A 13821-nucleotide genomic window follows, 5' to 3' on the forward strand; every position below is an offset into this window, starting at 1 on the left:
ACAACACTGCAGTATATTTCTTAGAAATCAGTTTTTCTTTTCTCATAAATATGTGATTTTTTTTCATAAATGTACCACTTTTTTAAATTAGTTTTTTTGACACTTTGTTTTGTCATAAATCTTGTATTTTTTTGTGGAAAATATTTTTTTAAATTTTCTCGTATCTATGATAGAATCTCAAATTTTTTCCCAGTAAAGAGTTTTTTTCCTCAGATTTTTTTTGTCATAAATTTATCACTTTCTATCTATCTATCTATCTGTCTATCTATCTATCTATCTATCTATCTGTCTGTCTGTCTGTCTGTCTGTCTGTCTGTCTGTCTGTCTGTCTGTCTGTCTATCTGTCTATCTATCTATCTATCTATCTATCTATCTATCTATCTATCTATCTATCTATCTATCTATCTATCTATCTATCTATCTATCTGGAAATATAGATATATAAAATTATATATCATATATAACATCCATTTTAAATTTTATTATATTTTTTCCTTGTAAATTAACCACTTAAGAAAGTTTTTCTTCTAATTTATTTATTTATTCATTTATTCTCCTATTTTTCTCCTATTTTTTCATAAATGTGTTACTTCTTAAAATTATTTTTAGTTAAATTTGCAAGTTATTTTCTCATAAATATTTTATCTTGTTTGTTTATTTTTCTTGGAAGTTAGTTTTTCTTTTTTCATGAATATGAAAATTTTTTCCTCAAAATTTGTTTTTTCTCGTGAGTTTATCATTTTAATCCCCTAAAATCTCAAGTATTTTCCTTACAGGGATAGTTTTTTTTCTCATAGATTCATGAGTTTCTTCTAATAAATAGAAAATAAGTGGATTTTTCTCTATAAACTCACAACTTAAATTCTATAAAAGATCTGTTTTCTGATTTTGTCTTGGAATATATTTATTTATTTTACTACTTTAATCTCATATAATGTCCAAGATTTTCATTTTTTAAATTTGTTTTTCCTCATAAATATACCATCTTTTTTGTCTCACACACACACACACACACACACACACACACACACACACACACACACACACACACACACACACACACACAAACATATATATATCATTATTATTATCATATGATGTTCATTTATTTCTCATACATTTATCAGTTTTTCCTCTTAAACACCACTCAAGTATTTTTCTTGGAAATTCATTTTTATTTTTTCTCATAAATGTGACCTTTTTCATAAATGTACCACTTTTAAAATTATTTTTTAATGATTTTTTTTCATAAATATTCCACCTTTTTTGAGGAAATAAATTTTTCTTGTAAATATGATTTTATTTCCTCATAACTACGGCGGTGTAATAAAGTTTTTCATCCCATTAATTAGTGAAATATCACATTAAGAATCACTTTTAGGTCTTCAAGTTTCTTTTAGTCCAATCACAGCCAGAAAACTAAACAATCCTAAAAAAAAATCATGAAAAACTTCAAACTGATTGGTTCCCGAAAAATAAGACATTCTGAGTTTGGGGTCGTTTTGGTAGAATTTAGTTTTGTTAGTTTTTCTTGTAAACAATAAACAAAATAAATATAATTTGTATTTGTTTGTGTCTGTCTAAAGCAGCCACACCTTTAGAAACACAAAAAGATTTTCCACAAATTTCATGATAATATTTGTGAAAAATCTTAACTTTTTTCCTTCACCGTAGTTATGAAGAAAAATTCATTTCCAAGAAACGAGTTAAATGTAGAAACAGAAGCGTCTGGTGGCGCCATCTGCTGGTGCCAAACACAAACTGCAGCTCTAAACCACGTATTTTTACATCTATATTTAGATTAAAATCTGTATTTATGCTTGTTGCTCTAAATTAATGTTTGCTTTTGAAAATTTAAATTACGAAGAACATCTTTATTAATCAATAATCATTCAATTTATGAAACAATCCAAATGTAACAACTTTTTTTTTTCACAGAAATTTGTGAATAGTCTTGAAAATTTTTCTTTTCTCTTAATTATGTGATTTTTACAATTACTATTATGGTATCATGTAAATTACATGGAATAACCACGTTTTTTCCGTTTTTTTTAAAAATTCGTGACGTTTTTCTAATACCACGTTTTTGTGCTTTTGTTTTTCTTGAATATTCTTTTTTTTTCTCATAAATATGTGATTTTTCTTGTCATAATTTTAACTTTAATCTCATATAAAATCCACTTTTTCCTTCATAAATATGTGATTTTTTTTAACATAGATGCACCATTTTAATCTTGAAGAATATCCAAGTTTTATTTTTTATTTGTATTTTTTTTCCTCATATTTTTTCCATAAATTTGAGTTTTTCCTCATAAATATCTCAAAATTTTACCACTTTAATCTCATAGAATATCCATTTTTTTCTATGTATAACTGAGTATTTACTCAAACACTGCACTTGAGTATTGCATTTTTCATGTAGTACACAGAAATAATACTTTATAACACTTCTAAATTATTACATTTAGCTAAGAATTTCAAAAAACGACCCAAGTGCAGAAGAAATAATCAACTGTTTTCATTTAAAAGTTCCAGCTTCACAGATGTGATGATATCTCTGCTTTTCCTTTTATTTTAAGATATTTTTATTGTCTTTTTAATAATTTAACAGTCAGAAGAGACATTTTTCCTGCATCGAGTACTTTTTTAATTATTGAAGTACATTTTTCTGATGGTACCCTGTAATGGTTAGGGTTATTTTATTGTAAGAAATGTCAAAAAATTAGTGAAAACGACCCCAACATAAACACTTTACCAACACGGGAGACAAATAAAAGCAGAAAACATGTCTGAGAAGCTGTGATGAGTGAATTTTTGTTATTTTTGATTCATCGATAATCAAAACTGAACATTTCCACAAAGGAACCCGAACTAGAATCACTTTATTGGACCAAAACTCACTTTCTGACCAAACTTTTATTCAGCGTTTCTTCGTACAGATCAACGTTTACAACCAGACCGAGTCAAAGTGTAGCTCAACGCCATTTATTAAAACCTTCAATCTCATTTCTCCAGAAGATCGAATCATTAATAGCATAATTTCTCTTTTCTCTCCGGCTACGTGACAGAATCGTCCTTTAACGTCGGTCTTAATTGTTCTCGGACCTTCAGTGACCAATAATCATCATGAAATCAACATTTTTTAACAAACTTCTTCCTGCTGCAAACAAAACGTCTCACTAAAGTGATAAAAATCCTAAACATTTTAAACTTAAATCCAAAGAATCGACTCGTACGTCCCGGTCTGGTTTGAAAATTATTCTTCCAACAGTGATGATGAAATGAACATAAATGGGTTCAATTTTAATCATAAACAAAGAAAACAGGAAAAACAAACAATTATTTCCTCATATTTTCTCCACAAAGTCATCGCAAACGTTTAAATTTGTCCTTGCAGACATGTTGGCGTGTCCTACGTGGCGCCGCCGTCCGAGCGTTCGGACGACTGAGAGTCCAATCGGGCGTCGGCGTTGTGCTGGTTCTCAGCGGAGTCGATGTGATTGTCGGTGTGGATCTGAGAGAGTTTGACGGGAAACTGAGGGTCGACGTGGTTCTGAGGTTTGGCGGTGGACTGAGATGTGGTGAAGTTGGCAGTGGGTAAGGCCGTGCGGTTCAAGTGTCCAGCAAAACAAGAGGAATTCAAGCTAGCCGGATGAGGACGACTTTCCGGCACCGGCTTCGGTCCGTCTGAAGCGGAACATCGAAGGTCCGTCGTGGATTCTGGACTCCCGGAGTGAAGCTCAGCGGAAGGAGTCCTGGAATTGACAGACGAAACTGGAGCGGGAGGCGACGTGTCGTTGACTCCTGAGAAAACACCAGAACCTGCCGGCAGAGGATGGAGGCCGACAGTCTTATTCCTGGAGGTAGAGTCCGTGTGAGCCGGCTCCTCTTTGGACCAGCTGTTGAGTGAACGGAAATCAGTGGAAGAATTCACAGGATGCGAGTTGACGGGCACAGGTGTTTCCTCGGCGCTGGAATGTAACGCTGCAGGATGGAAGGAGCCCAACTCCGGATGCCTTAAGGGGCTCGTTTCAAAAGAAGGAGGCGTGGAATGGACCGATGGAGCCAAAACACTCGTCAGGTGCCTCCTCAGTGTGGAAATGGGCGGGATGGTTTGTTCGTCGCTCGGCGGCTCAGCGGCCAAACGGGAGTCGATGGGATTGGAACCGGCTAGAACCGGAGGGACGACGGGATCGTGATGGAGGTCAGCGGGGGAGCGGCGAGGACTCCCGGCGTCTTTGTGTTTGAGTGGCGGTGGAGTGTTGCGGTTGTACGATTGGACTGGACCGGCCTGTCGGAGCAGCGGGGGGACGTCCCGGGTCTCCTCTTGGACTCGGCACTCCTTTGGGTGTTTCAGAGGAGGCGGTGAGGGAATGGAGATGCCCTGGCTCTGCTCCTCAGCCGACCAGCCGGCCTCTGAGTTCAACGGACGGTTTGGTTTTGGTGCTGAGATCCCGTTTAGGTCGTCCAGGATGGTGGCGAGCAGGTGGCGGTCGGAGGGCGAGGCTTTCTCTCCTATTGGCTGATCGTCATGTGTGTTTACTGCTGGAGCCCCGCCCTCCTCCACGTTCTCCACGTCCACGTCACCATCGCTGTTGTCGATGGCGATGGGACCCTTGGATTCGCTCACTGAGCAGTCGGATCCTCGATCCAGGATGTCGACAGGAAGTTCGCCGATCTCGGCATCCAAAGCCCCGCCCACTCCGGTCGAGTGCACTAATGACAGAGGAGGAAGGTCGGAGAAGTCGACAGTCTGCTGGCTGCTGAGCGGACTGCTGCTGCTGCAGGTCTTGTTGTTGCCGTCTTCGTGGCTGCTGTCGCTGTCCAGCGTGATGATGACCGGAGAGCTGAAAGAAGAGCGGCGGTGAGTTCAGATTGAGCCTCGCAGTAACAAAGGTGAGCGTTAAATCTGGTTAAACTCTCTAACGATGACTACATTCATGTTCCATAACAGTCTCTAGATGCCATACCTGCCCGGCTGTGGCCTGCGGTGGCGTCTCCGGCGGCGTTTGGTGGCTCGAGGCTGCGCTGTGTCCGACGTGACGGTTCCCTCGTAGATGATCTCCACGCTGGGACTCCGGTCTTCTCTGGACCTCCTGCTGCTGCTGGAGGAAGAGGTGACTTTCATTAAAACTGTCTTTTGTGTTTTCTTTTTAGTTGGCAAACAGCAAAACCGAATCACAGAAATGCTAAATTATTCAACACCCCTGACATTTTTTATACTCTTGCAAAATGAGCAACATTCCAACTGAAAGCGACTAAATCATATAAGAGGTGAACAGTTAGTTTCCTGGAATGTAATATCAAAGCAAAAACCAAGATTTAATTCAGAATCCATCTGAAATTTCTTTCTTTTTTTTCTTTCTTTTTTTTTTTTTTTTTTACAAAAAGCAGGTTGCAAAATGATTCAACTCCCTCTAAACAATGCCAGGTACATTGAGTAGTACTCATGTCTATAAAATGGGGACACTTTGGATCAATACCCCCCATACACCTCTAGAAAGCAACATAATTCAGACCAGAGAGACGTCCCTGAAGTTTAGAGAGTAGATAGTGTTAGGATTTTTTTTTATCTCACAAAGGTACTAATAACTGAACACTGAAATCGATATTACATTTGAGTGTTATAATATTGATAATAATAACCATTTAATGTGAAATGAATCCATGAGTTTTGCTTGACCTTTAAAAGGAAAGAGATGGAACTAAGCTCTAACTCCAAACTCTGATGGATGCAGACAGGTCAGGCTGGAAAGTTACAGCCGCTTACAAAAAATGCTTCTCCTTCTACACATACACACTAACAAAGATAGAGCTTTGGCCCTGATACACAACACATTCCTGCTTTCTTGTAATGTAACAATTAAATTTACTGAAACTGCTAAACTCAAGGTTGTGTGAGGGAGAAACCACAATAATCCTCCCTGAGGAACACCTGCATCACAAACACGCACAATGACACAATCCACAGTCAGTCGGACCTTTTAGATGTCACAGGTGGGTACATTCTTGTTTTTCTTTGAGCCAGTACTTAAATTTTGCTGTTTTTAAATCTGCTATCATATTGATTTCATTAGGTAATGTGTTCCAGATGTGACAGCCTTTGATTGAAAAGGCTGTCTGTCCAAATGCAGTTCTGTGGTTAGCTATTTTGCAATTGTTGTTGGTGGAGCTTCTGGTGACCCTGCAGCCGTCCTGTCTTTGGATGAACCCACAGAGTGGCGCTGATTTATTGAAGCATCTAAAGACTAATTTGACAAAGCAAAGATCTACGAGGCTTTCAAAACTCAAAAAATTGTATTTTTTAAAAATAAGACAGTGATGCCACCGAATTGGTTTTTTATCCATAATTTTCAGGGCTTGATTGTTTAATGAACTGATGTGTTTTATTGTAGATGGAGCTGCTTGAGCCCAAACTGTCAGACAGTAGAGATATGGGAGAAGATCAGAGCTTCATATACAGCAGGGCTGCCTGGTCAGGAATATCATTTCTGATTAACTTGAACCAGTTCAGATTTTTTTAACTGTTTTTGAAATCTTTATGTGGAGATTAAATTTAAGTTGAGGGTCTAGTACGACTCCAAGATACTTGAATTCTGTCACTGGAATGATTTCTTGAATTTTTATATTAACTTTAAAGCATTGTTGGTTTGATTTCCTAACTGAGAAGCACATAGACACTGTTTTATCCAGGTTTAATACAAGGTGATTTTGAACCAGCCACTCTTGGACATTAACCATACATGAAGACAGGACGTCTGCAGCATGTGTTGGTGTCTTAGCAGCTGTGTATATAACTGCATCATCTGCATAGAGTTGACATGTTGCTGTAGAGCAGTTTAACGGGAGGTCATTAATGAAAAGGCTGAACAGTAAGGGACCAAGAAGGGACCCTTGTGGAACGCCCATGTGGGTATTTAAAAACGTGGATGTCTTGTGGTGAACTTTGATGTAAACCAATCTATTGTCTCAGAAAAAAAAACAAAAGAAACCAATTTGGATGAAAGCAAAGTATGATTGACAGTATCAAATGCCTTTTTGAGGTCAAGAAAAACAGCTCCCACAACATTACCCCCATCCAGGCTCTGTTTAATGTTTTCAGTGAGGCAACAGTTTGCAGTTTCTGTTGAGTGGCCTGGTCTGAAACCAAACTGTTGTGGATGAAGAAGTTCACTGTCCTGTAGATAGTCTATGAGTTGCGTAGCGATTACTTTTTCAAGAACCTTAGACAGGACAGGTAAAATAGAGATTGGGCGATAGTTATTTATATTATCCCGACTTCCCGATTTAAAAACCGGTACCATGACAGCCTTTTTCCAGTCAGATGGAAACTTACAGGATCTAATCGAGAAATTAATGAGATGAGTCAGTGGTTTTATTAATATTTTACTGTATATTTTGAGGAAAATCGTACTCATGTTATAAATAGCATTAGTTTTAGAGTTAGATAATTTATTTATAATCTTAGCAACTAGTTCCTCATTTCCCTCAATAATGTGATATAAACCTGTAGAAATGATTGCTTTGTCCTGGTGTAAAACATTTCGGAGCTCAAAGTTTTTTGTTAATTTTTCCACTGACTCTACAAAATATGAGTTAAATGCATTTGCCAAGGAGGCGTTGTTAGTGATAGACTCGCCCTGGATTATAAGTTCTTTTACCCCTTTCTGATTGTTTGTTCTGTTGGTTAAGTTATTGAAGTGCTTCCATAGAGAAGTGCTATTACCCCTTGCATTATCTATTAGTTTATTGTAGTAAGATACTTTAGATTTGCATAGTTCCTGTACCACTTTATTTCTTAAGCTTTTGTACACTAAGTGATCTGTCTGAAGTTTAGAGGTTAACGAGCAGAGTCTCGTGTCTTCATCAGTGTCTCCAAGTCTGGAGAGACTAAACATTCTCCAAAATTACCCAGATGATCCACAATGACTCAAAATTATCATTTTAAACAACAAAATTTCAGTCATTTTAGAGAATGTTGAGTTATTTTGAACAATTTTGCATAATTTTTGGAAAATTGAGTGATTTTGGAAAGTTTTTTAGTAATTTTGGAAAAAAATTGAGTTATTTTGGACCAGTTTGAGTCATTTACGACAATTTTGGATTAATGCTGGACATTTTTCAAGTTATTTTGGACAATTTTGAGTCATTTTGGGCAATTTTTGAGTATTTTGGACAATGTTTGTGTAATTGTAGACAATTTGACTGAATAAAATGCAGCATGGCTCAGAAACAGTGAACAGAGGAGCAAGTTGTTGGAGATCCATTCAGCATAGTGAAACATCGTTCTACTGGCGATGAGCAGAGTAGAGACGAAAAGTCTGGAGATAGAAAATCATCTACAGGATGAGGAGATAAAATAACTACAAAGAGACAAAAAAAAAAAGCAAAAGTACCACAATCAAATAAATGTGGCATGGCTCAAAATCAGTGAACAGAGGAGCAGAGCAGAGTGAAAGTTTTTAGAAACCGTGAACAGGGAGCTGATTGTCAAAAATACACAAACCACAGAGAAAAGGACAAAAACGAGACGCAAAACAACAAAAACGAGACGCAAAACAACAAAAACGAGACAGAAAACAACAAAAATGAGAAAAAAAATGACAAATACAAGACACTAAATTACAGAAACGAGACACTAAACGATAAAAAGAGGGGCAAAATGACAAAAACAAGGCGCAAAATGACAACAAGATGCAAAACGACAATAACAAGACACAAAATGATGAAAACAAAATGAAAAAGTCTGGAGAGGAAACATGGGAACAGATAAATATCTATTGAGAAAATTATGTTTCAAATGTCGGACAAGTTGATTCCAGGTTTTGTTTTTGTAAAGTTACAGGTTTCCGATAAACTCATGGTCTCACATTAACAGTTTAACCTCACTGTGTTTTAGGAAGTAGTGCATCGTGGGTATTCATGCCTCGCCTCACCTCTTCCTCTCCCTCCTCCTCCTCCTCCTCCTCTCCTTCTCCCTCCTCTTCTCTCGCTGATGGCTGCTGCTCGGCCTCCACGTCGGATCCTTCACGTCGCTGTCCAGGTGCCGGCTCTTGTACTTCCTCTTGCCGCCGGGTTTCTCCCCGTGGTGGGTGCTGCTGCTGGGCGACAGCGAAGGCGGGGTCTGAGGCAGCGGCGGCGGAGGCGAGGAGCAGAACGGCGATGAGGACGAGGAGCAGGAGGGCGAGGAGATGGAGGAGGTGAGGGGGGACACTTGGGAACAGCGGTACTCCCAGCTGGAGTCGGGCGGCGAGCCGGACTCGGCGCTGGAGTGGAACGGCGAGGGGGAGCGTGAGCGGCGGCGCATCATGGCGGGGTAGATGGAGCGGTTGGGGTTGTACAGCGTGCCGCTCTTCCTTTCCCGGCCTCTCCTCCTCCTCTTCCTCCTTCTCTTCTCCCTCATCTCCTCACCGCCAGGCTGCTTCCCGTCTCTCCAGCTCACTCGCTCCAGCCGCCGCTTGCCATCTTCGGGCGTCGCCGGGCTCAACGTGCACACCGAGTTCCTGCTGCTTCCCGACCACGAGTGTGCACATGAGCGCCGCGGCCCTGCCTCACCATCCTTCTCGCCGTCGTCCGGCTCATCCCTGAAGATGCCGGACGTGGAGGGAGGGATTGTGGGTAAATAAGGGGGAGGAGCGGTGGAGGGGAGCGGGGGAGGTTTCTCCGGCTCCTCCTCCTCCTTTTTCTCCTCCTCGGTGTCAGACGACAGCTGCACCAGCTCTGGAGTTCGTTCTGCAATCGGCTTCTTGTAGCCGACGATCAGACACTCCTCCTCCCCTTCCTCCGCCCGCTTCTCTCCTCCCTCCTCATTGGTCGGCTCCTGAGGAGCAGGGCTAAACGACAGCGAACAAGAGGGTTCAGCGGTGGAGTAGGAGGGGCCCGGCGTCTCATCGTCCCATCCCGACAGGCTCAGGCAGCCTCCTGTCTGGATGACGTCGTCGTTGGCTCCGCCCCCCTCCTCGCCCTCCGATATGGCGATGACGGAGCTGCTGTCCGAGGAGCTGCTCATCCCGTCCACCTGCAGGACGGTGACCGGCAGCTCGTACAATGCCTGCAGGTCGTACGTCGCCTGCAGGTCATAGTTGTCCAGGCTGAGCGGCGAGCGGGCGAAGCTGACCAGCTCGTGAAGGAAGTGCTCGGCGCGCTCCGACAGGAAGGGCCGCAGCTCTTGTTCTATGGTATGCGTGTCCTCCAGGCCGTAGTGGGCCAGCTGGGCCATGACGAAGCGCTGGACGATGTCCACCAGAGAGATGTGCGCTCCGTACAGCACCGTGAGCTCCCGCCGCAGCCAGGGGCGGAGTCTGTTCAGGTGGGCGGGGTTCCGACGGAAGCTCTCTGCTGTGATGTCACGCTGCTGCTGTTGCCCCTGGTTACCTGCCACTCCACTGACTCGTATGCCGCAGCGGTAGAGGGCGCGGCGGAAGACCACCATCTCTCTCTCCCGCAGCCGCCGCACAGTTCCGCCTTCCCGCTGAAGCCGCTGCCTCGCCGCCAGACGGGTCAACAGCCGCCGCGACGTCCGGTTGTTGGGCGCTGCCGGGTCCACCGCCCCCCTGAGGCCCGTCAGACCCTCGAATATGACGCCGCGTTCCGCCAGGTCTGCCCCGCCCCTCAGCTGCCGCTCCTCTGGCTCGTCTCCATCCTCGCTGTCCTCGGTGGCGTCGGGATGCTGAGGAAGAGGAGGGAGGGAGGGGAGAGGAAGAGGAGGCGAGTCAAGGTACCACTCCCACACTCCCCCCGCTCTCTCCTCCCCCCTCCGGCCTCCCCCGCGGCCCCCCCTCTCCCTCCGCCGCCTCCTCGCCGTCGTCTCTCCTCCGTCCGCCACCCGGTGCCTCCTCAGCATCAGCCTCATCTGGTGGTCGCTCCTCGCTGCCGAAGCCATTGCTGCCACCATGGCCACGGTGGCGGCGACGCTGCTGTTGGCGGGCGCCGGCCGCAGCGTGTACTCCTTGAAGTCGTCCTCGGCGCGCACCGAGTGCAGGATGGAGGCGAAGGGCTGCTTGCAGAGCGGACACTCGGCCTTGTTGTGCGACCACTCCTGGATGCAGGGAAAGCAGAAGCGGTGCAGGCAGCGGTCCAGGTACGCCAGGTTGTTGAAGCGGTCCAGGCAGATCGGACACTTGGAGTCGGGCGACGCCTCCTCCGCTGCCATCACCGTCCGTGACGCCGAGGCGGAGGAGGCGGGAGGAGACGCTGCGGTGGCGGCGGCTGCAGTCGTGGTTTTGCTGGTGTTCTTCCTCCGACTGCTGCTGCTCTCCCTCGTCCGCTCTTCTTCACCTGCGGCAGCCGCGTTGTCACGGCGACGGACGCGCAGCTTCATCCGCGTGGGCGCCATCACCTGGATGCAAAACAGAAAACACGTTAATGACTTTTCGTTAGCTGCCAGTAACAACTTATTCAGAAAAAGAAGGTCGTGCATGTCGGTAGATCAGTTGTAGTACAGGAGGTCCTCGACTTACGTTGGAGCTTCGTTCCTATGGATCTACCTAAGTTGGAACTCCAGCAAAAATGTAAATAAAGCCATTATGTGCATCACGACATGACTACCAACAACTTTCATGCATGTATGAATCATTTTTCAAGAAGATAACAGAATATTGTAGCGGACTGATATTGTTGTTGATGTTGAGGTTTCAATGTTTATTGTTCAGTTCCAGATTTACCTAATGTCAGTGAACGTGCTATGTTCAGTTAGCTCTAGGGCTGCAACTAACGATGAATCGATGAATCGTCTGAGCACGGTACATCATCAAAAGCAGAAGTGAGTGCCCAATGCAACAGAAATCAGGCAGAGCGCCGAACACGGATGGACATCCGCACTTTATCGTGCATGTATTATATAAATATATGCATATATTATATATGCACGATGCTGAATCGTAAACGTGCATGTCCGAGCTGTATCGTGCATATATACGTATGATGCAGCGCGGATGTCTGTCCGTGTTCAGCACTCCGCTCCATTTCTGTTGCATTGCGCCCTCACTTCTGCTTTTGATGAGGTATCGTGCTCAGACGATTCATCGATTCAGCGTTAGTTGCAGCCCTAGGTAGCTCACCTCTGATTGGCTGAGAGTCAGCAGTAGAGAGAGCATCAGAAGAGTGACTTACACTGGGAGTCATAATGAAGGACAAAAAGTGAGTGAATGTAGCACAATCCAAGGTGGTGTACAATCGGAGAATGGAAACAAAGTCGTCTGATAGCGCCACGTGACGACGTATTCATCCGCTCTGCTCGTCAACTAGTTCCATGTAACCCATTCAGACGTAACGACGAAACGCTGAAGGTCGAGGACGTCATAAACCAAGGACACCCTGTACCTGGTTGTTCCACCAGGTGGAGCCTTACACCCAGGTGTAACAGTTTTGTGTTTTTACTTGTGGTTTCGCTAGAGTCAAACCAGATGCTGCTGAATCTGTCATCACTTTTACTTCCCATTGCGCTGCGACAGTTTCAGACCTCGAAGCTCAGAAATACGAGCTACGGGTTGTTCACCAGGTGTTCTACCTGCAGATCAGGAACCACATTTCAGGTTCTAGCAGGTCAGCTGTCACCTGGAGCCTCAGGTTAGCCCAGGGCAGCTAGCTAACGTGCTAACAAACCGAAACCAGCTCAGTTACTTACTGTAATTTACACTTTTAGGACTTATTGTGTCCGATTGGGTCCTAATTAAATTACACTTTAGGTTTGGCTCTTTTAAATTAAAAATTAATGATCCGAGAGAACAGTTACTGTCAGACTAGCATGCTAACACTAGCTAGCATATAGTTAACCGACAGGAGCCAAATGACGCCGCAGATGCGTTCAGATATTTAACTTTAAACAGTGGAAAACGGCTTCGGCTAACAGCGGCAGTGCTGCGGGGGACGATGAAGCGCCATGAGCCACAGAATCAGCACCTTTAGCTAGCCTGTTAGCATGCTAACAGCCGCTTATACGGTCGGTTAGCCTGTTAGCACGCTAACGCTCCTTATGCGGTCTATTTGCCTGTTAACGCCGCTAGTACCTGAGCAGAAGACTCCCGGAGTCGCTCCGAGACCTTCTCATCCGGGTTTTTTCTCCTCCTCCGGTAAGACTTCCGCGCCGTTAGCGGCATCCACCGTGAACGGGGTTACCGGCGCGACAGGTTCCGCTGCTCGGGTCCCGTTTAGAGCCGCGGTGCTGTTAAAACCGGAGACATTTGTGTCGAGTTGTTTCCGTCCGAACCGCAGCTGGACTGAGCGGAGCCGCGGTGCATGAAGGGAAACGGAGCGGTCGTTTGTTTTCTGTGGAGCCAAAGATCGTTCACAGCAGAGATGATCCACTCACAGCTACAGTCACTATTGGTGGTTTTATTTCTTGTTTTTACATTGAACACATTTCAATCTTTATTCCAAATTGTCAAAAACCTGAATATTAAGCTGGTATAATTTCAAAGATCTACTCGTTACCACACAAAATTGTCAAAAACTTCAGTATTACCACAAAACAGTAGCAAACATCTGGACATTTCCACACAAACGCGTCAAATATCGAGGTATTAATGCAGAAAATGGTCCAAAATGTGGCTATAAGGTCACAAAAGTGTGAACTACATGGATGTTAACGGACAAAGCGGATGAACCTGGATATTACCATATAAAATTTTTATAAAACCTGGATATTACCACAAACAAGTTTCAAAAACCAAGATATTACCATGTAATATTTTCAGTGATCGAGATATTATCACATATAAGTTTAAAAAATCCTAATATAACCATATACATTTTCAAAAACCTGGATATTGCCATATAAAATGGTAAAAAACAAGATATTGCTACATAAAAGCCTCATAAACC

General features: G+C 43.5%; 1 protein-coding gene across 2 annotated transcripts; it reads right to left on the reverse strand.

Annotated features, from left to right (window-relative positions):
• Positions 1 to 2865: 2865 nt before the first annotated feature.
• LOC111579686 (E3 ubiquitin-protein ligase Topors-like) lies at positions 2866 to 13243 on the reverse strand. 2 transcript variants are annotated; one of them, XM_035955771.2, is made up of 4 exons: positions 13008 to 13243; positions 8937 to 11338; positions 4971 to 5102; positions 2866 to 4847 (listed from the first exon to the last, which is right to left on the reverse strand). In XM_035955771.2, the coding sequence occupies exons 1-4, from the start codon at positions 13095 to 13097 to the stop codon at positions 3413 to 3415; spliced, it is 4059 nt and encodes a 1352-aa protein (XP_035811664.2). In that variant the 5' UTR covers positions 13098 to 13243; the 3' UTR covers positions 2866 to 3412. The 2 variants fall into 2 exon arrangements, with proteins under 2 accessions (XP_035811664.2, XP_023142830.2); XM_023287062.3 differs by having other exon boundaries at positions 4971 to 5105.
• Positions 13244 to 13821: the final 578 nt, after the last annotated feature.

Source organism: Amphiprion ocellaris, chromosome 23 (genome assembly GCF_022539595.1).
Source record: "Amphiprion ocellaris isolate individual 3 ecotype Okinawa chromosome 23, ASM2253959v1, whole genome shotgun sequence".
Lineage (NCBI taxonomy): Eukaryota > Metazoa > Chordata > Actinopteri > Pomacentridae > Amphiprion > Amphiprion ocellaris.

What these genes read in the sequence shown, in the direction of transcription:
- LOC111579686 (XM_023287062.3), bottom strand. Translation starts at nt 13,097, where the DNA reads ATGCCGCTAACGGCGCGGAAGTCTTACCGGAGGAGGAGAAAAAACCCG. An exon ending in TCCGGGAGTCTTCTGCTCAG is followed by an intron (nt 11,339 to 13,007) that starts GTACTAGCGGCG and finishes TTTTGCATCCAG; the next exon opens with GTGATGGCGCCCACGCGGAT. An exon ending in AGGAGGAGGGAGAGGAAGAG is followed by an intron (nt 5,106 to 8,936) that starts GTGAGGCGAGGC and finishes CTCTTCCTCCAG; the next exon opens with CAGCAGCAGGAGGTCCAGAG.